The sequence below is a fragment of the Microtus oregoni genome, unplaced genomic scaffold (assembly GCF_018167655.1).
Source record: "Microtus oregoni isolate MIOR12 unplaced genomic scaffold, Mior012 000021F_ref0000039, whole genome shotgun sequence".
NCBI classification, from domain to species: domain Eukaryota; kingdom Metazoa; phylum Chordata; class Mammalia; order Rodentia; family Cricetidae; genus Microtus; species Microtus oregoni.
The window spans coordinates 39,242,910-39,270,170 of record NW_024543080.1 but is presented as its reverse complement, the minus strand read 5'-3'; the positions used below and the strand labels follow the sequence as shown (position 1 = coordinate 39,270,170).

The 27,261-nt window shown below is 47.2% G+C and overlaps 1 protein-coding gene across 1 annotated transcript in view; it reads right to left on the bottom strand.

The window, feature by feature from the left end:
• Sel1l3 (SEL1L family member 3) overlaps nt 1-27,261 on the bottom strand; it is a 110,526-nt gene that overhangs the window by 47,357 nt on the left and 35,908 nt on the right. The window contains exons 7-11 of the mRNA XM_041671294.1: nt 23,548-23,680; nt 21,310-21,442; nt 19,254-19,394; nt 4,535-4,746; nt 3,139-3,318 (exon numbers count right to left, since the gene is read on the bottom strand). Of these exons, the coding sequence (XP_041527228.1) occupies nt 3,139-3,318; nt 4,535-4,746; nt 19,254-19,394; nt 21,310-21,442; nt 23,548-23,680 (799 nt within the window). The remainder of the gene's footprint in view (nt 1-3,138; nt 3,319-4,534; nt 4,747-19,253; nt 19,395-21,309; nt 21,443-23,547; nt 23,681-27,261) is intronic.

Here is a 27,261-nt window from a genome sequence, read left to right as displayed (position 1 = left end):
TGCTGTGTTTCTTAGGAATACTGAAGAGAGAAATCAATACACACTGGGACAAACACCTTGCTTTTTCGGAATATTTTCCATCTCTACTTGGTTGCATCTGAGAGTGTGGCCTCTTAGGCAGAGAGTAAAAAGCAATACACACACATATTACCTTCTGTCTATGTGTGATCTTACTCCAGGGTACTAAGGGTTGGGGCATCAACATTTGAATCAGGGGAGACACAATTTTGCATCCCTAAGAGAAGTTGTTGCAGGAGCTCGGGATAGACCATCAAGGACCACAGAAGGCAGTGGTGGCAGTGATGGAGATGGGGAAGAGAGAAACTGGGATGGTTCTCAGATAAGATGAGGGGTCAAGGGTCAGCCCCATTTCTTAGTGTAGCTATGGGTTGTCATCTGGGGAGGGGTTAGCACTAGAGGAAGGGAGATGTGAATGGCCAGCTTCTTTTGTGAGAAGTTAGAAAGATAGGAGGTGGAGATAAAGATTGAGTACTAGCAACATGCAAAGGCGGCTGTTGCTGGGGACTGTGGCTGAAGTCTGCCATGCTCTCAGAAGCCACAGAGCAAAAGGAAAGCTGTGACCAAGCTGAGAGAAAAGGGGGGAGGGGAACTTCTAAGAACTGGGCTGAAGGAATGGAACTCATCTGCAATTTAAGCCACAGTCCAGACAGAGGGAAAGCTAGGGTCCCTTCCGGTTCTACCTGCAGCACAGGCCCACTCAGGCACAAGTGGGAGCGGAGTGAGAATCCTGATGGAGAAGATGAAACGATGCGAATCCCAGAAGCAAATAGAATGAAGAAAGGCGCCATTGACAGAGCCTTCGCTTCTTAATTAGCGGTCTGGCTTTCAAGAGCTCCTCGTTTGTTACATTATGCTGGTGAATTAATAGTTACCTCAACAAAAGGACATTTCAGTGAACGCATGACACCTGCTTCAGTCCTCGAGAAGCCATTAATTATGAATTCTTAGGAAAATGAGCGCTGACACAACTCTAAGTGTATAATTCCTATCCACGACGCCTAATCATACAGCCTTTCAGCTGCGAGACACATCTCTTCTGCTCATCTCCTCCGGTTCTGACCAATTAAACATTTTCATTCCTAATCATAACATTTCACATGCCAAGTCTTCAAAAGAAGAGGAGCTTGTCAGCAACGTACCACTTCCCGCTGCTAATTGATGCTGAATTCGGATTCTTCGTTGTGTGATCTATATGTGCAGGATGTTAGGGGCATGTTTGGGCTTGGTGGAAAGGTAAAGGCAGCCTTATCTGGCAACTTGATTTCGTAAAAATGTTTTCGCAGGGAAATATTTTTTTTTTTAACAAAAAGGTTGACTAATTAATTGCTGTCAAGCTGAGGTCAAGTTTTGCAAATCACTTATTCACAGAGAAAGAGTAGTCAGATATCAGTGACAAGCGTTGTGCGGGTTTATCTAAAGAGAACCAACATCGTCTAAAGGAGTTAGAATGTCTCTATAGAGACAGACTTTTGGTTTTTTTATGACTTCTGTCCTCTTCCTCCCCCTCCCCTCTCTTTCTCTTCCCTCCTCTCTCATTCTCCCCTCTTCCTCCTCTTCTCCCCCTTCCATCTTGGGACAGGGTCTCACAAATCCCAGCCTGGTCTTGAGCTTCTTATGTATCCAAGGATGATTTGAATTGCTGATCCTCCTGCATCCTTCTCTTTGGTGCTGAGATTGCTGGCACATGCCACTACACCTGGTTTCACAGGGTGCTGGAGACTGAACCTTGTGCGTGCTAGCCAAGTGGCCTACCAAGTGAGCCACATCCTTGGCCCGCTCTGCCACGTTTAACAGCCGCTGAAGCCTCATCTCTTTGAGCCAACCATTTCACAACAGTAGAGGGGCCACGGTAGATTTTTCTTTTTTCCAGAAACCATTTTCGAGTATCTATTTCCAAGTATCAAAGGCCACTTTTCCACCCTGTGGGCTTCTGACTCAATCCAAGGGCAGTTTAGCTCTCAGTCAATCACTAAGCCTGAGATTCAACAATTCTGACCTAGTCAGGCTTGTCCCTTAGACAGGCCTGCCCAGCAGGCAGGAACAGAGAAGCTCACAGCATAGATCCTGCCATGGTGCTTCATATTGTCTGTGGCTACACAGACCCAGATGCCCCGTTAGGTTCCACATTTCCGTGGCAGAGATCAGCAGGTGCAAAAACACCATACAGTCTAAGCATGAAATAGTCACCAGCTGGCCCTTTATAGAAAACAAACAAACAAACAAAAAAAAAAACACCAAAAAACCAAACAAACCAACCCTCAACCCCCACAGCAAACCAGTTGCATTTATCAGTGTGAATCATCTCACACACCTCTGTGACCCAGAAACCGAGGAGCCCACTGTCTCCTCTCACATCCGTCTCTGGGGCTGTGCTGTCGAGGAGCCTCTCCTGCAGTTCTTACACAGACACCTTCACTGGCAGCCTTTTATCCTCACCCTCCAAAGAAGCCCGGAAGCAAGCCATCAGTGAGTCTAATCTAACGCATTATGCTTTTTTGGCAGATGTGAGCCACTGATTTCTTTGTCCAGTAAGTCAGCAGAGCCGGGAAGCAGGGATGGGTGCTAAATCCCCCTTGTCTTTCAGCGTCAGCCACCTGGCAGCAATGAGAAGGTAGGTCCACGGAAAGAAGACCTTTCTTAAGCATCCCGCACTGGGCACCTGGCTGGAGATAGAGCTGGCTGCTATGTGCGGCAGACCCTGCTTGTTTAGCATGGCTAGGGAGTGGTGCTGGGAAATTAAAGCCTCCTCTCAATTTGATTCCTTCCTTCCTAACATCCAGACATCACCGTCTCACATGGACAAAATGCTTCTGTTTCTGCAATGTTTCCTTTTTTTCAAGACCAAAATCTACCTCAGGAGCCAATCTCTCCTTCACGCACCAGTTTGCCCACTCATGGGCAGTTCACAGATGTGGGCTCACGCCTGAGGTCAGAGCGTGAACCTGCACACCAGCAGGAAATGGGAACCGGAGACAGGACAATAAAGCTCTGCTCTCCCTCCGACAGTGCACGTCCTGGGAGAGCCAGCAGATTGAACCAGACACAGGTGCAGCCTCCAGCACGCTGCCCAGGACTGTGTAACCAGGCCGTAAGCCTCCCCAGCCATCTCTTTCCTACCTGGTCTCCCTGCAGTGTGTGCTGGTCAAGGGGTGTCTTCGTGGCAATGTTGCTGTAGTACGCGTATGACAGTTCCCAGTCCAGCGGATAGCTGTCGACACCCTGGTAGTGTTTGTACCCAAGATTCAGTGACGACAGCCTCTCACTGCCCTGGCCTCCAACCAGACTGTATAGCATGCCCTGTTAGGAGGAAAATGATAAAAGTGTTCACAAGGCTGTAGATAAGGTAATAAAATCCCCCGAAACTGAAAGGTCATTTGCCCTGCTCCCTCTCTATAATCTCAGCCATCCTAGACAATTTAATGTACCTAAAAAAAAAAAAAAACTAAAACAAAAGCCACACATACAAAGACAAGCAATCGCACACGGAGATCAGGAATTAAAAGTCATCAGAGAGCATGTAGTGTTTTCTTGTGATAGTGTTATCTGTCAACGTGACTATGCTGGCAGGGGCTCAGCATCCTTTCTCAGGGAGTCTGGTAGGCTGTTTCCAATGAGGCCTGGAATTGGGAGGCTGAGTAAAGCAGATGGTCCTTCCCAGGATGGGGGAGCAGCATCCTACACATTAAGAGCCTAAGAAAACCAAAGGCAGAGGAAGTAGGAATTCATCCATTTTGGCTTCCTGTCTACCTGCTTGAGGTGGGGCCCCATTCAAGGGCTGGGCTTTCCACTACCACTCCCCTGGTTATTGGGACCTTCTGACCTCGACTGGAAACCCAGCAGCAGCAGCCTTCCTGGCCTCTCACTTGCAGATGGCAGAGCAGGGAACTTCTCAGGCACCATAATTGCATGAGCTGATTCTTCAGAATAAATCTCTTCCTATATATATCAAATCCCATTGGTTCTGTTTTTCTAGAGAACCCCGACTAATACGCTTAGGAAAATGTGACTTTAAAATGTTAGGCACGTTGCATAATCAATTTGGATTCAAGGCCCAAAGTAAAACAGTCTACTGCGGCATTTATTTTGATAGTAGAAAGGGTGGATGTGGCGACGCTTTGCTGAGAGATCTGAAGGCTTTTCTGAGCCAAGGAGTAATATGAGGTGACGGCGTCAATGTGACAGCCTCAACATGCGGTCCTCGGTGTGAGGACCATCGCATTTATCAGGGAAGAGGTCCCTGATTCTGAAGGACACAGTTCCAGCTGGCCCTGCTCAAACTGTCCCTGGACTGGTTTACCAAACATGAGAGCCATGTGCAAAAATTGAGAAGTAGCTCTTTCCCTCTAAAAATGGGTTGTTGTGGAGTTCCACAAGCCAAGGACATTTTTTTTCCCTGGGTGTAAAGGTTTTTAGGGGACTCCAAGGAGCCGCAACACATCCAGTGCCAGCAGGGCCATCTCTCTGCACACATAACCCAGGTGACAGATGCTCCTGAACCCATGAAATACGCCACCTGCAGCTGATCCCGAGGTCCATTTAATCCAGTTTCATAGAAGACAGTGAGGTAGTAGGATGCTTTATGGTAGCCACAGCAGCTGGAATCCATCAGAAAGGGGATGACAGAGCTAATTTGGTGGAGGCCATCAACGCCGGAGAGTCTCTTTACAGCCTTCTCAAATATCCTCCCACCGATTTCTAACACAGAGTCATTCTGGTTCCATGGCACTGTAAATAACACAATTCGCAGTACACAGAATTAATTACCACAGGGCTGATGTGGCTGGAGAAGGAGGGAAAGTCAATTAAATACCTCTGTTATTGACAAGGTGGGTCCTGCAGTACCTTGAAATATACCACCCTCTGGGGAAGTAAATTAAACCCTCTGGGGGAAGCTATGGTGTCACTCGGTAAAAAGCTTTTCCTCTGGCACTAAATGACAGCCTGGTATCCTAGAGGAAAGACTGTGCCTCACAGAGCCGAGAGAGTGCCTCAAGAGAGTCATTCACTCAGTGTAATTCACCGCCCAATCAGGGCTGCCGAAACTTCCAGAGAGACTCTTCTGAGACGGACGCAGAAGAAGAATGTGTCTTATCCCAGAAATAGTTCCTTGGTACCGCTCCCAAAATCTGAGCAAGAGCATTTTATTTTTAAGATGCTTCCTCATCATCTTTCGATTCCAGTTTTGCCCGTGGGTCTCTCGACATAATGAAAAGAATGAGTCAACTCTTAGGAAGGCTTGCAGCCACCTAACACAGGTCAAGTGTCCTATGCGAAGGAGGCCATTGCATCTGCACAAGCTTAGGTGGCTGGTACTATTATTAGCCTTCTCCTCCTTCACAGCAGGGGATGAAGGCCTGAGAAGCAAAATAACTTGTCTACAGTTACAAAGCCTGGCAAAGGGCTGGGCCAACCTTTGAACCTGGCTAGACAGGCCATGCCACGAGAAAGCCAGAGTTCACTCACCCCCGTGTGGACAGGCAAGCAGATATATTCACCAGGGCCCTCCCAGCATGGATGGGGGATTGTCTGGTCTGCCTTAATATGTTTGGTGCTTTCTTTCATGAAATGTCTCATCAATCTCTATGCTGATCAGTGTCCAAGCCAAGCGAGCGAGTGTGATGGCTCCATGATGTGCCTGTTAGAATCTTTAAAAGTCTGTCTTCGCTATCTATCTCGCTTATTCATCAATGCAACCAAGGAATGCTTCTAGGAGAGGCCAGGCACTAGTGTTGGTGCCATTCTACAGAAGATCATACAGGATGGAAAGATGTTATTTACAGGAAACACAGGACCTAAGTTATGCGTAAACAGTGTCAGCTTGAATGTGAAATTAAATGTCAACCTTGACTGAAGTTTCACCTGCCAAAAAACTGGTACTTCCAACGTTTTTATGTTCTTCATCCTGTTTTTAAAAAAGTCATGCTAAAAAGCATTCAGGAGACAACGGATAAATCACTCTTCTTAGCACACCGGAAAGGAACGAGCAGAGAAATTTTTGTCCAGAAGGAGAGGTTTAGAATAAGTTTACTGCAGAGTAATTCCCTTGCAGTGGTTCATTTTGAAAACACGGGTCAGGAGGGCTGTGGAGATGGCTTAGTTGGTAAAGTACTTGCCACAAAACATGAATACCTGAGTTTGATCCCAAGCAACAGCATAAAAAGCAAGGTAGAGAGGCATTTACTTATAAATCCAATCCTGGGTAGAAAGGGCCAGGAAATGTCAGGGCTTGCTGGTCAGCTAACCAAGGGGAATTGGTGAGCCTGAGGCCAATGTGAGACGTGTTTCGGAATATTAGTTGAAAATGTGTTATAGTTGTTTATGCTGTGGAACATTTGTTTAATGATGCAAAGGTGTGTTGCATTCTTTTATGTTGCATTTGTTTAACTCTGTGAAGCTGTGTTATTTTATCTGTCTAAAACACTAGATTGGTCTAATAAAGTTCTGAATGGCTAACAGCTAGGCAGGAGCAAGGAGGTGCAGGATTGCCAGGCAAAGAGAATAAATAGAAGGAGAAAAAAGAGAAGAGAGGGGAGGAGAAAAGGAGAAAGAGGAGGATTGGGGGGGGGGGGGGGTCAGCCACCTAACCACGCACCCAGAGACAGAATAGGAACAAAAGAAAAGATATATAGAAATAGAGAAAGGGGGAAAGTCTAGAGGCAAAAGGTAGACGGGATAATTTAAGAAAATCTGGCTAGAAATAAGCCATGCTAAGACTGGGAATTCATAAGAAAGAATAAGTCTCCATGTATTTATTTGGGAGCTGGATATAGCCGCTGCCCCCCCCAAAAAAGAGAGTTAAAAAAAAAACTACAGGGACCGTCTCAACAAACATGGGGCATGATGTCTGAGCAACAATATCTGCGGTGCCCACTGGTCTCCACACACAGGCATGGACACAACTCATGTGCATCTTCACATAGAGATTCATAAGTGTGTGTACAGACAGACAGACAGACAGACACACACACACACACACACACACACACACACACACACACACACACACAAGATCAGAAAGATCCAGAGCTGGCATTATGAAATCAACACATTTGTTTATAAGCTGCTAATGGATGGAACTAGAAAAAAAAAAGTAAGTCATCCTGAGTGAGGTAGCCCATACCCAATAAGACAAACATGGTAGGTGCTCACTCATAAGTAGATTTTAGATGTAAAACATAGGATACCCAGGCTACTATCCACAGCCCCAGAGAAGCTAGGTAACAAGGAAGACCCCAGAAGGATGCAAGGATCTCCCTGGGAAGAGGAACTAGATGAGATGTCCTGGGGAAACTAGGGGTGATGGTGTTTGAGGGGGAGAGGATGAGGAATGACAACATAAGGGATCAGGATGGTAGAGTTGGGGGCAGGACAGAGGGGGAGCGTAATAAAAGAGGTAGGTATCTTGATAGAGGAGGCCATTGTGGGGTTAGGGAGAAACCTGGTGCTAGGGAAACTCCCAGAAACTCACCAAGGATGCCCCCAGCTAAGACTCCTAGCAATATTGAAGAGGATGACTAAACTGGCCTTCCTCTGTAATCAGATTGGTGACTACTCTAATTGTCATCGGAGACCCTTCATCCAGTAACTGATGGGAGCAGATGCAGAGATTCATAGCCAAACACTGGGCCAAACTCTGGGAGTCCAGATCATGATGGGGAAGCCCACAGAGAAAGCTGATCTGAGCTTGTGGGAGCTCATGGACTTTGGACCAAAAGCTAAGGAGCCGGCACGGGACTGACCTAGGCCCTCTGCATCTGGGAGACAGTTGTGTAGCTTGGTCTTTTGGGGGGGCTCTAGCACTGGGACCAGGACCTGTCCCTGACACATGAGCTGACTCTTTGTTGTCTTGCCCCTTCTGAATGGAGATGGAGGAGTGAAGGGGGCCATAGAAGCAAGGTGGGGGAGGGAACAGGAGGAGAGGAGGGAAGAGAAACTGTGGTTGGTATGCAAACAAACATACAAGCTGCTGGGGGTCCTTATGTGCTTCCCACCCCAGCCAAGGCAGACGCGGTCTCGGTCTGCAGGTCTGTATCCAAAGACAGGGATGGACACCCTCCCAGCTCCATCTGCATCTGTTTAGGCCCCACAGATCCCAAACACCCAAAAGCACAGCAGCTGAGAAAGCCATCCTAGTGTGTAGGAACAGCAGGGCGCCTTTTCCGTATTCTCTCTTTGTTTATTTGCTTGCCTGCTTTACTCACGAAAGACATAACTATTTGCTATGTAAGAAACATAACTATTTGTTTTGGTAAGACAAATCAAACAACGCAAATGGTTTTAAATAAAACAGAAGCCTGCACTCCCCCACTCTGTCTTGGGTGAAGATAAAAGCTGTTAAAACGCTTGGTACCTATGCTTGGAGACTTTTCCTCTGCATGCACAGCAATTCATGTGTGCATTTATTTACATATATTTTTTCTCTTCCCCAAGTGGCATATTATGCCACTATAGATTCTGACCTCATTTTTTATGCTTTAAGTTTCTATTAAATTTTACTTCTTTATTTTTGTGCGGCTGTGTGGAGGTGCATACATGCCACAGCATGAATGTGTCGCTCAAAGGACACCTTGCAAGGGTCACTGCATTTTTTCCATTATCTGGATCCTAGGGATCAAACTCAGGTCTTCAGGCTTGGTGATAAGCCCTTCACCCATGAAGCCATCTCACCAGCCTGACTTTTTCTTGTAAATTAACTATGGATTATTAATAGCTCCCTATGGTCTGTTTGATGCACCTATACCGCAGAGGAAGGAGGACGTTAGCTCTGTTGATGAAGTGCACACTGTGCAAGCATGAGGACCTGGATTCAGATCCCCAAACATGCACATGGAAGGCTACACATTGTAGCACATGTCTGTAATCCAGTCTTAGGGCAAGGGAGACAGGAAGATCCCTGGAGCTCATTGGCCAGCAAGCACAACCTTACCCATTAGCTGCAGGTTCAGTGAGAGGCCTGTCTCAAGAAATAAAGGCAGACAGTGAGGGAGGAAGGACACCAGTGTTGTCCCCAGACCTTCACACATACATGCATGCACATGCCCACATCCTCCAGATAGATAGATAGACAGACGGACAGACAGATAGAATATAGATAGATAGACAGATAGATAGATAGATAGATAGATAGATAGATAGATAGGAGATAAATAGGTAGATAGACAGATAGATAGAAATGATAGCAATTGGGGTACTATTTCCAGCATCCTCCCCAGTTGTCCATAGCAGAGTATTTGCATGTGACCAATGCACATCTTTCTGTGGACATCCACCTGAAAACTCTATCAGGAGGATCCTCTCTGCAGCTTGTGGTCACATGTGGCCAAAAACAGCTAGGAACTCAGCCTAACACAAATCTAAATGTACTGGAACAGTTTGAGACAATTGTGGAGTTTTTTCCTACTCAATCGTGTGGTTCTAGAGCATGAATTTTGTGGGTGACACCACCTGTCTCCTGTCACTGTGAAACAGCGGCTCATGACCTCAACTCCAAACCATCTCGAGATTCCTTGTGTTCAATACATTGGAAACGCTAAGGAAATGGTTGTTGCAGTGAATCGTGAGGACTAGTAATAAGAAAAGTATGTAATACATGTTGACTGCAGATTGTGTGTGTGTGTGTTCTCAGTGCTGGGGACTGACCTGAGGACCCTCACACACACTAAGCATTGGAGACCATAGGTGCACCCTCAGCCTACTGCTCTAAATATCGTTGATCCATCCTGGTTGTGTAGAGACGCAGAGCCCATAGAGGGCCAACCACCCTGTATTTTATGGCTGCAGCAAGTTCTCTAATTTTAGACTCTTGGGCTGCTCCTTGTGATTTTGCTATAACAAACACCACAGTGATGGGTGGCCTTAGATGCTTCTCTCTGTTCTCCTGCTGGCCTATGCCTGCAGGATAGCATCCTTTTCCACCAGGACTCTGGGAGTCTCTTTTGTTGGGTTTTCCCTTTGCCCTACTGAGAGGAGCACTCCTCGCTACTGGACCGTTCCCTTGCTAAGAACCTTCTCCATGAATTCAATGAGAACAATAGAGATCCAAACACACAGATCCTACTGCAACTTCTTCATAGATTTAGTTTTAAACATGTGCGCATTTCAGATGCTTCTGCAGGTCATTCCCTGCAAAGTGGCATCCACATTATTGTTAACGATTCATCCTGGCCTCACCTCCCTGCCAAAGTCCAAGATGATGGGTTTTGCTGAGTACACAGGGACATCAGCTTCGTGTGCTGAGGAGGGAAGGCTCCAAAAGAAACGAAACTCTAAATGAAACACCTGCCCCACTGACCCCTGCCACGGAACCCCAGAAATCAGCGTCAGGATTGCCCAGGTAGCTGGAAACATACCCAGAATCCTTCAGTCTATCCTGGGCCCCAAAAGTTTTGCAGACAGAAAGGCCTTGCTCATTTCATATTTTTTATATTAAAATTCTTAACTCCCTCCCTCAAAAATATCACCAATTGATATTTTCTCTGCCCAAGAATCTAAACAATTTTCTGCACTACTGGATTTAATAAAAGCAATGATTCTAAGGTAAAATTACTCACTTCACACATTTGGTAAAGTTCGGATTGCAACTATTGTCTAAAAATCAAAGCCATGGTGTCTTTGTCGATATTAAAGTCAGTTTAATGAAACTGTTAATTTCACCCATCTGGTTTAGCATATGCATTTTTTTGCTTGCTAGTCTGTAACTGAAAACATGTCTTGTTTGTGGAGATTAATGGTATAATGAAGAAATAAACAGAATGGGAAAAGCCACCATTTCTCCATTTTCTTTCTTTTTGTACCAGACGCTAAGGAACAAAAGGCATAGAAGCCATCACTTGAGTCCTATTTTCCAAGCAGCACGGTGCGACTCATTTTTACTCCTCATTCATATCAGAAGGGGTGTGCTGGTTGTTAGAAGAGCCAAACAGCACAATCTGAGACAATAGCCTGAGCTGGAGCCGGCTTCTGATTGAGAATTCAGGAGGAGAGAGGAACCCTCACTCCCTGGGAGAGGGACAGAGACATCAATAGAAAAGTCATTTTTAGTGTCAGCCTTCCAAGTGGCAAAGAGCATCCAAAGTAGAAGTTTGAAAGAGGAGAAAAGTATAAGGAGGAAATATCACTCGCTGTTGTAAGGAGTCCTCTTCATCAACTTTACTGACTTCAAAAACACGCAGTTTCTCATCTGCATTCTGATCTGAGGTCCCGACGGCTCCAAGAAGCACCAAGAGCTGGCTGCAATACCACATGTCTTTCAGCACTGGGAACCCGGTCCTATCCAAGCTGTCCCTCTTTCCCCTTCCTTCTAATACAGTGGGAATGCTCAGGAAAGAGGCATTATTCTGCACCATTTAGGTGCAAATAATAAGAAAAAAATGTTTGTACATCTTCACTACAGATGCGACATTTTTTCCTCGTTATTTCTACTTTAGGGTAGTGCCGAAGGTGGGTCCAAGGGCCTCACATCTACTAGACACCTGCTGCAGAGTGCTATCCAGCCTGCTTTTCTGAATATTTACCTAAGGTTCAGAAACTTGACTTCCTTCCTTCCTTCCTCCTTTCTTTAATCCCACCCTCCTCCCCCTCTCCTTTCAGTATTGTAATTTTGCAGGTGGGAAAACTGTAACCCATTTCTTTGTTTTCTTCCTCATCACCTCTGTCCGAACGTATTTGAAAACCCAACAATGCAATGCTTTCAGATCCTAATGATACAGGCGATGGCTCTCCAACAGTCAAGCGTAGCTCTAAAGGGAAGGGGTGCCCTGGTGTTACTGGGTCACATAACCGCATGTCCATCATGCCCACGCTCCACATTTCCTCAAGAGAACAGTAGAACTGTGGGCCAAATTAAGATCAAAGTGGCATTCTCGAGAAGCCGTGTTCCCCTTGGCAGACTGTGCAGAGCAGCCATTTCTCTACACTGTGCTCCAAAGCCGGGGGTGGAGGGGGTGGAGGGGTGGGGTGAGGGTGGAGGGGGGCAAGAGGCTCTGCGGAAACCAGGCAGATGGTGTCAGCCCTGGGAGAGGAGCCCAGGCCTGGACCTGGCCTCGTCCCAGAGCACGGTTTACTGGCAGCTCCTAGACTTCCTCCAGGCACTGGCACCAGCCATGTGGGCTTAGTGGTGCCCCGCAGAAAGGAGGGCAAGGAGATGGTGCGCAGTTCCGGCCTGGGGCAGATGTCCCCAGGAGCACACGGACATCACGGCAGCTTCACTCGCACATCCCTCCTGCTCTTATGGTGCCTGGTTCTCCCCACGGACCCCTGCCTACCTGAATGTGAGCCTCTGTGGTCTTCTTCCCTGTCCCCGGTCCTCGAGCCTGGAGTCCAGCCCCCAGTGCCACTCTGCCCAGCACTCCGCTGGCCCTGGTACCACAGCACTCTTTAACGGGCTTCTGTTTTCAAACTACTCCGTTTTGACAAGGTTGGTGTGACAGGAGGAGAAAAGAATGAAACGACCAGAACAACTCTTAAATAATGAAAACCACGTAGGCTAAATTCTACTGTTGCTGCATCAGAAAAAAAAAAAACAAAAAAAACCCAAATGCTAACAGGGCCATTTCTATGCCCCAGCAACTGCCATTTTCCTAGAGAATTCAAGGCTCAGGAGACAGTTTTAAGGCTGACCAATCTGCTGACATCCTGATCAAAGGATCTTGTATTGGATGCGACCCTGGCACCGTGCACAGTGGGAACTTAGTGACAGCAGGCATGGCCGATTTTACAGACCGAGTAAGGCAATCGGGATGTAGAGCCCTCTCTGGAATGCCGGGGTAGGGGAGGAAGGGTCTTGGGAGCATCTATATGCACTGCAGCTGGGTACCCCAGGAGTGCTGCCATCTTTAATTCAAAGGCTCGCAGACTCTGTGAGGTGGAGAACAAGCCCTGTTATACACCAGTGAGAACAGCTGAGTTTTACAGCATGTTAGCACATCAGCTGTCAGCATTTAGCAAGCTTTCCCCACAGCAGCCCCGGGCACTTGGCCTAGAGCTGTGTAGGGGGCGGTCTCACTCTCCGTGTGGTCGCCCCAGGGCCTAGCACAGAGCCAGGAGGCGCTCCTTCTATGGGTCCAAAACTGGGCTTTGCAATGAACCTCGGAGACTCCTTCACATCTGGCCACCTGTACACCTCGCCACCAGAGATCAGAGGATGAGCCACGCTTCCGAAATCCTTTGGTAGTGCATACTACCTGTGCAGGACTGAGAAGATTCCAGCCTCCTTTCAGCATACCCAAAGCATTGGGAGCAAACATGGCTGAAGAGAGACATTTGCCTTCCCATGTTCAAAGCGGCATTATCACATAGACAAGAGGTGGAAAGGGCCCAAGTATCCACCAATGGATGAATGGATAAATCGAATGCAGCCAGGACAGACAATGGAATCTTGAAAAAAAGAAGATTTTGACGGGCTATACCATGAGTGAAGACATTATGCTAAGTGCAATAAGCCAGCCACAAAATGACAAAAACTAGACGGTGCCACTTCTAGGGAACATTTGAAGTACTGATACAGGAACAGAGGGTAGAATGGTGGTTTTCAGAGTCTTGGGGTCAGGTAGATGGGATTTTTAAAAACAAACGTGTAAATTTCAGTTTGTTCAAGACAGAGAGTGTTGGTGATCTGAAGCATAGCGTGTAAGTACTCCTGACAGTACTGAACTGTACGAAGAACAGTCAATTAGCACAGCCCTCAAACGGTGTGAACAGCAGCTGACCTAACAAGGTGGGGACATGCAGACTACTCTGTGCTCATGTCATCTGCCAATGGAGTGGAAGCTTCCCCGCCCCTGCATAGTTCCCGATCAATCTCTCCTTTCAAATGCTGGCTTCAATGGCGGGGGAGCAGATGCACCATATGAAATCACACAGTGTGTGGGGGGCGGGCAGAGGGAGGGGGAATCACTCTTAAGTCTGAAATGGGCATATGCAGAGGCCCGGAAGCAGAATGTTGGCTGGATACATAAGGAGATGCTTCCAAAGAAAAAGGATTCCTCATAAGAAATCAGAATCTCCACTGTCTTGTCTCATCTCCTCTGTTTAAAAAAAGAAAACATCAGGCTGGAGAGAGGACTCAACAGTTAAAAACACTGACTACTCTCCCAGTGGACCTGGGTTGGATTCCCCAGCACCCACACAGTGGCTTATAGATGTCTGTAACTTCAGTTCCAGGGGATCCAATGCCCTCTTCTGACCTCCCTGGGCACCAGGCATGCACGTGATACACATATATGTAACACACACACACACACACACACACACACACACACTAAAAAACCAGGAAGATTAATTCCACAAATTAGTTTCTCTGAGGAAATGAAGAAAGCTGTTGTTTACCTTTTCTTGTGGCCCAACTAATTCTTGTTTAAAACACGGCCTTGCTGAGGCTGCGACTCCGTGCTGGCATGCTTGCCCAGCACATACAAGGCCCCAGGATCAATCCCCAGTGTAAGAAAATAAAAACATCTTGTCTAAACTTGGGCAGGCAAGATGGCTCAGGGGGTAAGGCTTTTGCCTGGCAAGGCTGGTGACCTGAGTTTGATCCCCAGAGTCCACATAAAGGTGGAAGGAATAACAAATAATCACAAAATGGTTTTCTGACTTCCACATGCACACTGTGTTATGAACATCCACAAATACTTATCGTGCACCCACACACTGAAAAAATATTTTAAAAAACATTCTATTGTTCTATTCTAACTCACGGCAGCCATTCAGCCAATACCTGTTCAGTGAATTAAGGCGTGAACCGTTGAGAATGAGTTAAAAACGTACTCAACGAGAGCCTTATCTTCTGTACCTATCCCAGCCCTGCAGCAAGAGTTCTAAGATCAAACGTCTGCCACTCAAGTCCGTTTCCAAGCCTATCTCAGATGTGGAAAATAGGATGCACACACCTGCATGCCTTGATTACTATAAGTGACATGCTCAGGGCATGGTATTTTCCTTTAAGGACAAGAGGTTTAGTTTAAGGCACAGCTCTGGAAGTTAAAGGAGATGTTGCTGGCCTCAGCTTGACCCTAGGGACCATCTGATGGTGGGAGCTAGTGCAAGTGAGTGGTGCCACATGGCCAAACCTGAGTCTAAAGAGAGAGTCCATGTCTGCACTTAGTCTCATGATAATTCAGTCTCTTTAAAGTTCAGAGATCCCATGAGAACAACCAGAATCCCTTCTGAGGGCAGTGCCTGTAGTACCCAAGACTTCATGTGTTTGTCTCATACATATGTTTGTATTCAAGAATACACATGCACTTGTATGCACCTGTGTGGAAGCCAAAGGTTCTTCACTCTCCTCAACTTAAGTTTTGAGACTTTGCCACTTACCCAAACCTGGGCCTCACCAATTCAGCAAGACTAAGTGGCCAGCTAGCTCCATGGATCCTCTGGTCTCTGCCTTTCCTGTACTTGAATTACAGGCATGTGCAACCTCATCTGGGTGTTAGGGACCCAAACTCAGGTCTTCTTGCCTGGACAGCCACTCCTTAACTGACTAAACCACTCCAACCCCTAACACTATAATCTCTTGAACCTTCCCTTCCGTCCCACAATGCCACACTAGTGATCAAGTCTCTATCACCTGAACCCATGTGGCAAAAGCCAAAAGCAAACCATAGTGAAGGGAAGTCTACACCAGTCTGCCCATCAATGAGGCAAGACATGCCAGGACGACGGTACGAGAGAGAACGCAGACACACTTTCTACGGATGAGCTGTGAGGAGCATGCTGGGGCTAGCCAGATTCTAACGGAAGGGTGACCTTGTCAGAAAGGGTACTCAAGAGACCAAGGACACAGGCCTGGCAGCTTTACTACCATTCTTTTGGTAAGAGACCATAGTGAAGGCCACTAAACATGTAAACTGATTTTCTACCTTCAACTTTTAAAATCAAGTTTTCTGCATTTTTCTCAACCTTGTTAGGAAGCTGGGTATGAGATATGACACCAATTGCTCTCTCTTGGGTTAGCCAGATGATGCTATTACAGCCCCAAGCAAGGGCATCATGCCAGGCAGAGATGAATTTGATGGTGTGTGTACCCTGCCCCTGCAGGAGGCTCCGCGGCCTTTCCAACCCAACCAAGGAAAGCAGATGCCTCTGGCAGAAAGGGGTGTTGGCTCCAGAAATGCACCTTCTCTTCCACTCCTGCACCCCTGCTCTGAGGTCCCCAGGGAAAGGTAGAGGAGGCAAGTCGTGGCTGTGTGCCCCAAGGAGCCCACAGCTATGGTTTCAGGAGAGGCACAGAGCCTGGGAGCATTGCTTCCTGGTGATCTCATTTGGCCTGAACTCTGTCTGCATTTGACTGACAAGTCTAATGGTAGATCCTAGGGTGGATCTGGCTTTGGGGGCGGGGAGGCCTCCTTCTCCTGAGGGCTTCAGCAGCTTGGCCTCTGCCGGTGGGACTTGCTAGCTCTAGCTGTCCTACGAGCTCATGATTTGAGTTTTTCATTTGATTTTATTTCCAGGCCTCTGAGGAGAATAAAATAGTCCTAAATACAAATAAACAAAACTGTGAGCTGTAAAAATAACAGGGAAGCATTTGTATTGAGAGTATTTTCTTTAAAAAGAATGCATTGTGAAAATGACTCGATTCTCTTCCCACCAGTGACGCTATATTTAACTACAATCAGAAATCACAGGCACCGGTTTTGGTGGCTGTGGTCGGAAGCTTGGTTTGAACTCCTCAACATCCAGCATGCACTCCCTCTCCTTAGGTATTTATTAGGTGTGAGACATCTCCACCACCTTACAGGGAAAACATGGGGTACCTCTTCTCAGTCATCATAGCATTTGGGGTGACTGGGATTCTTGGGGACCCTGGCACTGGTCAGTGTCTAGAGACGTTTTGGAAGAGAGGGGTGGACATGACTGGTACTATCTGGGTGGAAGGGAACATGTAGTGGAGTACCTACAATGCACAGGGGGACCCTGAAACAAAGACCCTTCTGGCCCAAATGAATACAATGCTGAAGATCAGGGATGCTGCAAGGTCTGGAGTGATATTTATATCTATCTATCTATCTATCTATCTAACTATCTATCTATTATCTATCTATCTACCTACCTATCTACCTACCTATCATCTATCTATCTACCTATCATCTATCTATCTACCTATTATCTATCTATCTATCTATCTATCTATCTATCTATCTATTATCTATCTATCTATCTATCTATCTATCTATCTACCTACCTACCTATCTATCTATTAGTGCTAGGGTCAGAGCCTTGCACAATCTAGGCAAGTAAGTGCTCTACCACTTAGCTACATTCCCATTCCAACCCCCAGTGTTATATACGCATATCCGCTCACTGAACCAGGAGGGAAGGATTACTACAGGAGGCTCCCATCACCCCCTCTACCACCACCTCTCACCAACCACCACCTCCACCCCCACCCAACATCCATCACCACATCCACCCCCACCACCATCTCTACCACCACCCCCACCACCACCCAACATCCATCACCACATCCACCACCACCACCACCATCTCTACCACCACCCCCACCACCACCCAACATCCATCACCACATCCACCACCACCACCATCTCTGCCACCACCCCCACCACCATCCAACATCCACCACCTCCACCACCATCCTCAGTACGTAGATGAGGCACCCAGGGCTCAGCGAGAACAAACACTTGCCTAAAAGCACACAGTGAGTCAATGTTAAATTAACTGGAGCCAGGTGACCCAGTTCCAGAGACACTGGTGTCATGGAGCATGATGTGTGTTGTCACATCACCCAGCAGACACGTGTGCTACAAAGCCACCCTTGTCAAGTCCTTAGACTCCGTCGCCATCACTGTCCTACTCAGGCCTCCACCATTTCTTCCTAAGACTACGGGATCCCCTTCCTGCTCCATACTCTTCTAGCTCACCTTCCTGCCCTGGCCGCTGCCAGAGCAACATCAGAAAAGCCCTCTGATTACTCTCTACCTACAGCCCGAAGCCCTCCGACAAGTTATAGGCACACGCGGATTCCAGCTGGTGACTGAGCTTTGCCTGAGTCATCTCCTTGGTCATCTCTGGCTTCCCATTCCGTAGGAGTCACTCAGTACACTGTGCTGCTCCCTCCTCCCTGCCTCGGCACCTACTCCTGCCTCTCTCATCTGAAAAAATACCTCAAGAAGCAGTCACGATGGGAGCTCCTCCAGGAAGCCCTCTGGGACACCTGGGCCCAGAAGCAGCCATGCCTCTCTTTGTGCCTTCACCTCCATTGCTTTTCCTAAAATGACTTACAATTTGTCTTTGTGTGGAAGCCCATCACTCAAGAGGAGGCACCTTCTGTCATCTCTTCAATCAAGCTAAGTGACTGAGCAGTCCTTCAGTCAATATTAAAGAATAGAAGAACAAATATCCTGTATATAAAGAAGGCCTGTGCCCCGGGACACCGCCATTCATCGGAGGTCATGCTCTCATGTCCTCGACTCAAAGGCCTGCTTTTGTAACCAGGAACACAACGGGTCTTTATCACCAGGATCTATACATGTACCTGCTTGGTGTGCTTCCCACGTGACCATCTCTTTCTAACAGGCATGGTTTCAAGATCCGCTGTGGCCCTACAGAGTGTACTTAACTAAGCAAATTCACATGGCAGTGGGCCTAAGAAGAAACCGCCAGCATCCAGGGGGGACCCGTAAATCTGAGACTACACTGAAATGAACTTCAAACCAGGAGGCTCAAGTTCAAATGCCTCAGGGCCCAGCAGGCAAGGTCTATGACAGTAGATGGCAGGAGTGAAAATCAGAGGAGAGAGGCTGTGTGTAGACAGCATGCCCACACCTGGGCCTTCCCTCCAGGATCCCTGATCGCAGGAACAGAGGCCCAGGGAAGCCGCCTCTTTGAAGATTTTTTTTTCAAGTAAAGCTAGAAATCTGCATTTTTCTGAAAGTTTTTAGATACCGATAATGAAATTCTTTTCAAATACACAAAAAGATATTTTGCAAACTAACTCCATTTGGAGGCCAATTCTGGCGGCGGCCTGTCCGTGTGCAGCCCCGGCTTTAGATAAAGAATCGCTTGAGTGATCCCTAAATTTAAGTTTTTGGAAATGTGCATAGATATATTCAGTGCTGTGGACACACAAGGGCAGAATTTAAATCTAAAAATTAAACTAGAACACTAGAGTTAAAAATAACATCAAGGCATAAATCACCGAGCGAGTGAGTAAGAGAGACAGAAAAGCAGGGCGCCTTTCCAGTTAGCACCCCAAACCTAGGCAGGGGCTCAGTTACCAGTGAGCAGGTCCATCTGCAGTAGTGTCTGGAACAAGCTGGGGTGCCTGTCTCTCAGCTCCTTCTCCCCTGGCAACGCTCGACACACCTCTGGTCTCCCGTACCTGCGCTTGAGGTCCAGGTAGGAGTTATAGACGTCACCTATGCAAAAGTACAAGACATCACCCCTTCAGGAGTAGCAAAGGCATTCTCTTTCTCAAAACGGTCCTCCCTGAGGGGTGCTTGGAATAGGAGGTCAAACTAACATTCCTGGATTTGGCTTGGGTCCCTCGGGGATTTGAAATTAGCCATGCCCTGCCTTGGGGTCAAATCCAAGAGAACAAGCCAAGGATGTTGGTGGCTGTTGACTAACTCTGCAGAGTGAGCAGCTGGCCTCTGGCTTGCCCCCAGGAGGCCAGGCCCAAGAGCCCCCAGGGAAGTGAAACAGTTGAAGACTAGGACAATCTCCCTGATGTCACCAAACAGGTCAGCATATAGGACTGGCTTTTCGCCTCAAGGTCTCACGCCTGGTGCTGTGTAAATTACCCAAAAGCGTTTCCTCTTTGGGGCATCACTATTCCTGTGTGTCTGCCCCTCTCCTGGCAGCATTGTTGCTTCTGCATGATTCAGCGGGAAGCACAGCGGCTGGTTAGGACGGTCTGTCTAGTCTTTCACATTTTGTATGCTCCCATGTGTACGGGAGGGGTGCACATGTGTGGGTACGCTGAGGCAGGGGACGATCTTCAGTGTTACTCTCAGAGATGTCATTTATCCTTTAGGATGTGGTCTCTCACTGTCCTGGGAGCTCACCCGGGAGCTAGCCTGGCTGGCCAGAAAGCCCCAGGCTCCACCTCCCCAGTGCTGGGATTATAAGCGAGTGACACCATATTCGAATTTTAATGTGGGTTCTGGGCACACTTGCAAATACTTTACCAACCGAGTCATCTCCTTAGCCCAGGATGATGGAGTCTTTTTTTTTATTAGATTTTGTTTATTTATCTTATGTGTGTATGCATGTGGAGGGTGGGGCATGTACATAGGGCTCAAGAAAAGATCAAAGGACAACTGGAGCTGCTGGTCCTCTTCTTCCACCATGTGGATCCCAGAGACTGACTTTACATTGTCAGGTTTGAATTTAGGTTGTTGGTGGCTCTACCCTCTGGGCTACACCGCCAGCCTGAGAGTCCACTCTTGACTAGAACTGCAGGTGTGCCTATCACCCGCCACCTTCTCTGACAGCTGTGTGACCCTACCAGGCTGGGGCATGACTGGGGTACATCTATGCACCCCTCCTTCGCTGGCCTGGGACTGGAAGTTCCACTCTGGAGGACCTAGACCATGCAAGCAAGACTGAGATACTGAACTTGCTTTTGCTAAGGACAAATGTCCCACAGGAATTTCTCTTCCATACGGGACATGCATGGCTAACTGCAGTGTCACTACATCGAACGTGAAGATCTAAAGTGCACAAGCATTTACAAGTGCTAAATCTGAGCTGGGACCCTGGGGTGCGAAAGGAGGTCCTGGGCAAAATGAGCACCCCGAAAAGCAGTCTGTTTGAGAGCTGTTCCTTCTGCCAAGTTCCCCAGTACTTTCCTGAGCTGACTCTAAGGATTTGAGAATAAAACAGGGCCCCAGACAGCAAAGTCATTGTTCAGATATTAATGGTCGAAAACAAAAGTACACCGATGTGTACAATGATTTCTAGTGATTAATTTAAATTTTCCAATGCATTTTTTTTTAGAACTGCCTTCTAAGTAGGGAGACCTCTAGGCAAGGTTTGAAACATGCTCATTCGTCTGTTTTCTTAAATAAGATCAGGTATGGTGGGAACCCTGACCGGGTTCAGTTCTCGGATGCTGCCGGTGCTTTTCGGGAGATAGGTGGGGGGGGGGGGGGGGGATGGACGTGGAGGGCACGCTCTGGTTCCCATCCGTCTGTGGAAGGCTGGAGGTGCATCTGATCCTGCTGCTGTCTGGGCCAAGTGATACACAGTGTATGTTTCTGTTTCAGTCCCCCGCAGAGCGCAGCCAAGCATGTCCATGCAAACTCAGAGCTTAGGATGCCCTGTACTTACATGTGTCCCGTCTCTCACGCCCGACCTGGACAGTGGCAGCGTACCCGGCTATTATTTCCTGCACCTCAGCGCACCGCTCATAGTATAACTTGATTTTTTCCCCCAGTTCCTTCTCAACGAAGGGATTAAGAATCTGCAGGAAGGCAAGAGATGGCATGAACTACAAGTTATGAAATGCCCACAGCTAATACTGAGTCAAGTATGTTCAGCGGACTGAGGTCTCTCGTGGACGTCACCAGCAATCATGTCACTTGGATGTGCATACCATTGCCACTAGGATCAATTCAAGGCCATGCTAGCTCCGGGCGCCTGGTGTCCCATCTCATCGGCGAAGCTTCTTGCACATCAGTGTGACCTGAAGGCCTGGTCCTTTCCCAATCTTCCCCAGGGATGCTAATTTTCCCCAAGCTGTGCCTGCCACCTGAGGTCCTCCTCCCACTTCCTTCTGCTTGGCAGCATCCTCAGTCTGCGAGAGCCAATGCAGGGCCACTGCTCCAAAACACAGCTCCCTACAGCCCGAAGGGTAGCCAGATACACATGTGCATCTCAGTGAGCAAAGTCAAGTCATGTGACTTCTTTATGACAAACAGGTCTAAATCCCCAAGAGCAAGCCCCTCAGCACCAGGGGAATTAAATTTAACTCCGCGTTTTCGCATGCACGTCGTCATGAAACGGGCTCACTAGTTGTGAGCAGCAGTGGTTTCTTTTGCTTTTATATAAAAGGATTCAAAACTTTAGAACACAGCAGAGAAGGAGGATTTTTTTTTCTTTTTGGCTTTTTGAGACAGAGTTTCTCTGTAGCCCTGGCTGTTCTAGAACTCGTGGTGTTCCTTGCCTCTACCTCCTTCAGCAAATCCTACGGGTGTGTGCCATCTCAACCAGCAGGAGGAGGTATTCTTGGTAACACTTTTATTTCAGTTTCATATATGAATACATAGATTATGTGTGTGTGTGTTGTTTGTGATATTAAACAGGCTATCTTCAAACACTTTTTAAAAGCTGGGCCTGTTGACACACATCTGCAATCACATCTACTCAACAGACCGAGGCAAGAGGATCAAAAGTTCAAAGCCCGCCTGAACTCCAGAGTGAATTCCAGGCTAACCTGGACAACCTACTGAAAACTTGTCTCAAAAAGAATTTTTTAAAAAATATTTTTAAGAAAGGAAAGAGTCTAAATCTGGAGAGAAAGCTCAGTGGTCAAGTGTTTATCTAGAAAGTATAAAGTCCAATGTTCGATCCCTGGGACCAAAAAGTATTTTTATTTTGTTTTTGTGAGACAGGGTCTCCTGCATCCCAAGCTGGCATCAAACCTGATCTTGAGCTCTTGATTTTTTTCCCCCTCCACCTGCTGACTCCTGGCATTACAGGCACATTACACCACGTGCCACAACAACAAAGTGTGTGAAACTCATCCTAAGCCAGATGCTTGCCCAGGGTCTGGCACTAATCAGGCACTCTGAAGTGTTTACTGAACAAGTGAACACATGACTTTTCCTTTCTTTGACATCTCAAAGATAGGAAATCAGGAGTCCTATTTTCTCTTGTTGCATCTCTGCCTGGACCCAACAGGGTCAAGGGAATGAGGGAACAGTCCCCTGTCAGACATCTGGTAGGGTTTCCAATCTCCCAGGAGGGCTGAGAAGACACTGTTAGGAAGCTACACAATAGGGAGTCCTGTATCCTCTCGAAGGATTGGAGATGGCTGGGGTAACCCTCTGTGGGAGTGCTGGGATGTGTGATAAAGGTATAGCCAGTTCAGCTTGGGACCCAAAGTCCTCTTCGGTCTGCCTACCCCAGCACGGGCTTCTGCCGAGAAGGAGAAAGACTGGCGGACTGGCATCAGGGCTTTAATTTGCTGGAGTATCGCCTCCTCCGATACTTTAAATAATAGCGTAGAAAAGACGCTTTACCAAATAACTAAGATTCTCTCCTTTCATTAGCTTAATCACTGGATAGGCAACAGCCTGATAAAAATCTACTCTATAATTAAGCTAGTAGTTATTAAAACAGAGGAAGTAAATGGTTTCCATTTTATGAGTACTAAATGAGCTGCACAGTAACAGAAATCTATTATTGGACTGGCTCAGGGGAAACCTCGATATTAATTATGTTTGGTGTCTGAGCCCAGGCACGGTTCAGTCCGCTTGGGTAACTCTTTTGTTTACAGTGTTTCCTTTCTCCCGTGGCCCACTGTCCCGCACGCTGCCGGCAAACTGCTCGATCCCCCAGGCTCACCTGTGCAGGGTGTAGGCTGCGGAGGCGATAGTATTTCACGGGTCCAAAGAACCCTTCGATGCCTGCCACGTACCTGCTCCCACCAATAATGAAGTATCCAGCCGTGTCGTTATAATAGAAGTCTTCATGGAAGCTAGAGAGGAGCACAAAGGATGGAGACAGTCCTGAGGCTGGGACCGCTTAGTTAGAAAGAGACTCGGTGGAAATACTGAGAACCGTCCTTCAATTTTTTTTTTGTTCTAAAAGGCAAATTTCTTACTGAGCAAACAGAGATGAAGGAGAAACTTAAAATGCAGATGACTTGTCAAGAATGAGAAGTAAAAATCAGTGATGAGGAGGCATCCATAGCGAGGTCAAAGGTCATGACCAGAGACAAGAGCCCAACAACAGGAGATGTGCTGAATGTCCACGCTACCGGAAAGGGCGTGACGCACCAGGGAGGAGACAGGGACAAGTGGGTGGTGTGTATAAAGTGCATGAAGGTGATCTAGTCAAGACTGGATAAGCCCAGGTGTGCACCAGCGAGGGATGGCCAACCAGCAAGCCTCAGACATGACTTTATTTGCTATGTAAACTGAAAAGGGGCCAAAAACCTGGAGACCCAAATTATGTTGCTAAGTTTAAAAATGAAGAGTGGGGGTGGGGGAATTGAGCTGGGTGGTACATACACAGAGCCCTGGGTTCAAGCCCCGGTACCACATAAACCAGGAAGAGCAGTATGAATCTGTAAGGCACGAAGGTAGGAAACTCAAGGTCATCCTCAGCTACACTGTGAGTTCAAGACCAGTCTGAGCCACAGGAGACAGAGAGAAAGGGAGGGAAGAAAGAAAAAAGGGAGGGAGAGAGAGAGGGAGGGGGTTCTATTTGTATAGAGAAAGTGACTATTTTTTGCATCTGCACAAACTCTGAAATATAGTCAAGAGACTAATGAAACCATTTCCCCATAGGGTGGGGAGTAGAGGCGGGAGTACGTGGGGTGCTGGACGTAAGGCTTGGCTCCATCTTCCCTTCTACTCCTTTCTCTTCCTCAGTTTTGACTTCTTAAACCATGTGCACTTATTACCCACTTAAAACCCAAACTAGAACTGGGTGATGGTGTGACCAGAGCATATGTGAACAGCAGGGTACTCGAGGCAAGGATCAAGTGAGAAGCCAGGCAAAGAGGAGAGAGCCATGGGCAGAGAGGGCAGATGGAAAGCCAGGAAGAGGGCACAAAATGACAGGCAGGCCGCCAGAAGCCAGGGAGCCAGCAAGGTCCTGACAGGTGGGTGAGGGAATCCAGGCAGCCGGGGGTTATTCCAGGACAGAGATGGACTGACTGCCCCTCAGCAAGACCCTGGTGGAGGTGGGGAGTGTAGGGAATAGGCTTGTGTTGGTGGCAGCCAGCGTCACAAAGGGCTTCCACTCTGGGGACTTGTCTTTTCATAATCTCAGCCTTGATGGAGTAGGGAAGATTCTCTCTTTCTCTCTCTCTCTCTCTCTCTCTCTCTCTCTCTCTCCCTCCCTCCCTCCCTTCTTCCCTCCCTTCCCCCTCCCTCTCTCTCTCCTTTCTCTCTTTCCAGGAGAGATCACAAAGTTAGTAACTCTGAGAGATGAACAGGCTCTGTTCTTCAGGACCTTGGGAAGACTGGAATGCTCTAACAACTCTCGTGGGAGTACTTGGTGCTGAATGGATGAGAAGCTTTGTTAATGAACCAGCTTACTAAAGGCCCCGTTCTCTGCGACTCTGTTGGTCAAGGCTCACAACATATTGGGTGCTCCTAGTAGAGGCTCTCTTGAGCCCTTAACACTGCCCCTTTCTTTTAAACATGGAAATAACAATGGTTATTTATATGGTTGTTGTGAGGGTTGAATGGATACAGGTTGAATAGCCAAACGCTTCAGACCAAAAGTACTGTAGATTTCAGAGGGCTTGGGTATTCCAGGGCATGCACAGATGCAACTGGCTGAACATCCTGAATCAGAAAATCTAAAACTCCCCAAATGCTCTGAAATCAGAAATGTCTTGAACATCTAAAATGCTCTAAAATCCGATGTGACACTCAGAAACTGCCAGGTTTTGAGCATCAAGGTTTTAGATTGTTGGATACTTAACAGCTAATACACAATGTGTTTAGTACAGTGGTGGGCACGGCTCATCTCACAGCTGGACTTCCGCTCCCACCATCTGAGGCCCAGGCTTACACCAAGATGTGTTCATGTCTCAAACAAAATACTGCCAACTATATGTTCGTTGTAATCCTGGCATTTACTCCAATAAGTACTCTACTAAAACAGAACTGGGGAACTGACAGCTCCTTCTATTATAGATCACGTTAACCTGGGTCTGTCATCCCAGCTACTCAGGGAGATGAATCAGAAGGATCAAAAGTTCAAGGCTGTCTTGGATAGCATAGTGAGACTCTGTCTGGAAACAAAGCCAAAGCGACTCAGTGGCAGAGTGTGGGCACACACACACACACACACACACACACACACACACAAATGCAAACTCATTACTACTTTGAGTAGACTCAATAGAGGAAAGTTTTTAGTCATGGCATTACAATAAATAACCATGAAAGACTGACAAGATAAACTGAAGAAATCTTGAAGGGCTTTGAGCCTCAAACTGTTTCACAAGTGTCTTCTCTCTTCCTATTTTGGAAAGGAAAGAAGAAATTGTGTGTGGTTTCTGCAAAACAAACAAACAACAACAACAAAAACCTTAGCAAAATCCAATTTTCAGAACACAAGGAAGGCAGGCCCTGTCTAGAAAGTTTAGTGCAGACTTACACAGCAATCCCTAACCACCCAGGAGGTGCAGCGCAAGAACCACCAACAGACGACTGAACCCTTACAAGGCTCCAAACCCTGCCTATGCTGCTTTTCTGTCCCTGCATCGCTACACCTATGATAAGCTTTAGTTATAAACTCCACACAGTAAAGGATGAACAATAGCAAACGATAACGTAGAGCCATCCGGGCAACATACCATCATGAACATATGCAAATGTGGTCTCCTTTCGGTGCTGTGTTCCTACTTCTTGTGGGAGTGAGATGATACTTTGTAGAAGCTCCTAACAGCTCCCCGGGGGCTTCTTAAGCCCTGGCCACACCACTCTTGTGCTTTGGGAAGTTCGTAAGTAGAGTAGGGACAGGAGGAACACTGATATCTTGACAGTGGGTGTGATAACTGAAGACCAAGAGAAGTAACAGTAGCACCCACCGCATGGATACATAATATAGGACAAGGCACAGGAGCGGAGAGTTCATGCTGCCACTCCTAACAATAAGTACTTTAAAATGTACACCGTGTTTACTTGGGGAATTTTCCACTTCACAGTATTGGATCTCTGCTGCCTGTGCCTACGTAAAACCATGGAAAGTGAACCCCTGCATAAGAGGAACTATTGTATGTTTTTAAATTAGCATAAGATGCTTTAACTGTTTTATTTTTTTACCTAATAACAAATTACTTGATCTCTATGTCATTGCCCAAGAATATTTAAATTGTCATCATGATCAACCATCAGGAGCCTGATCTCCATTTGCATCTCTACATCAGGCTTCCACATTTTTCCCCGCTGAGGCGCTCAGCGTTTGCACACGATTGCAAGAGAACCCTTGTGCTGTGCACGGCTTGATGTTCATCAATTTCGCTGACACGAAAGCTGAGCTAGACTCTTCCAGAGCTCCGACTAGTCTCTTTGGGAAACCGCAGACACTCTGGCA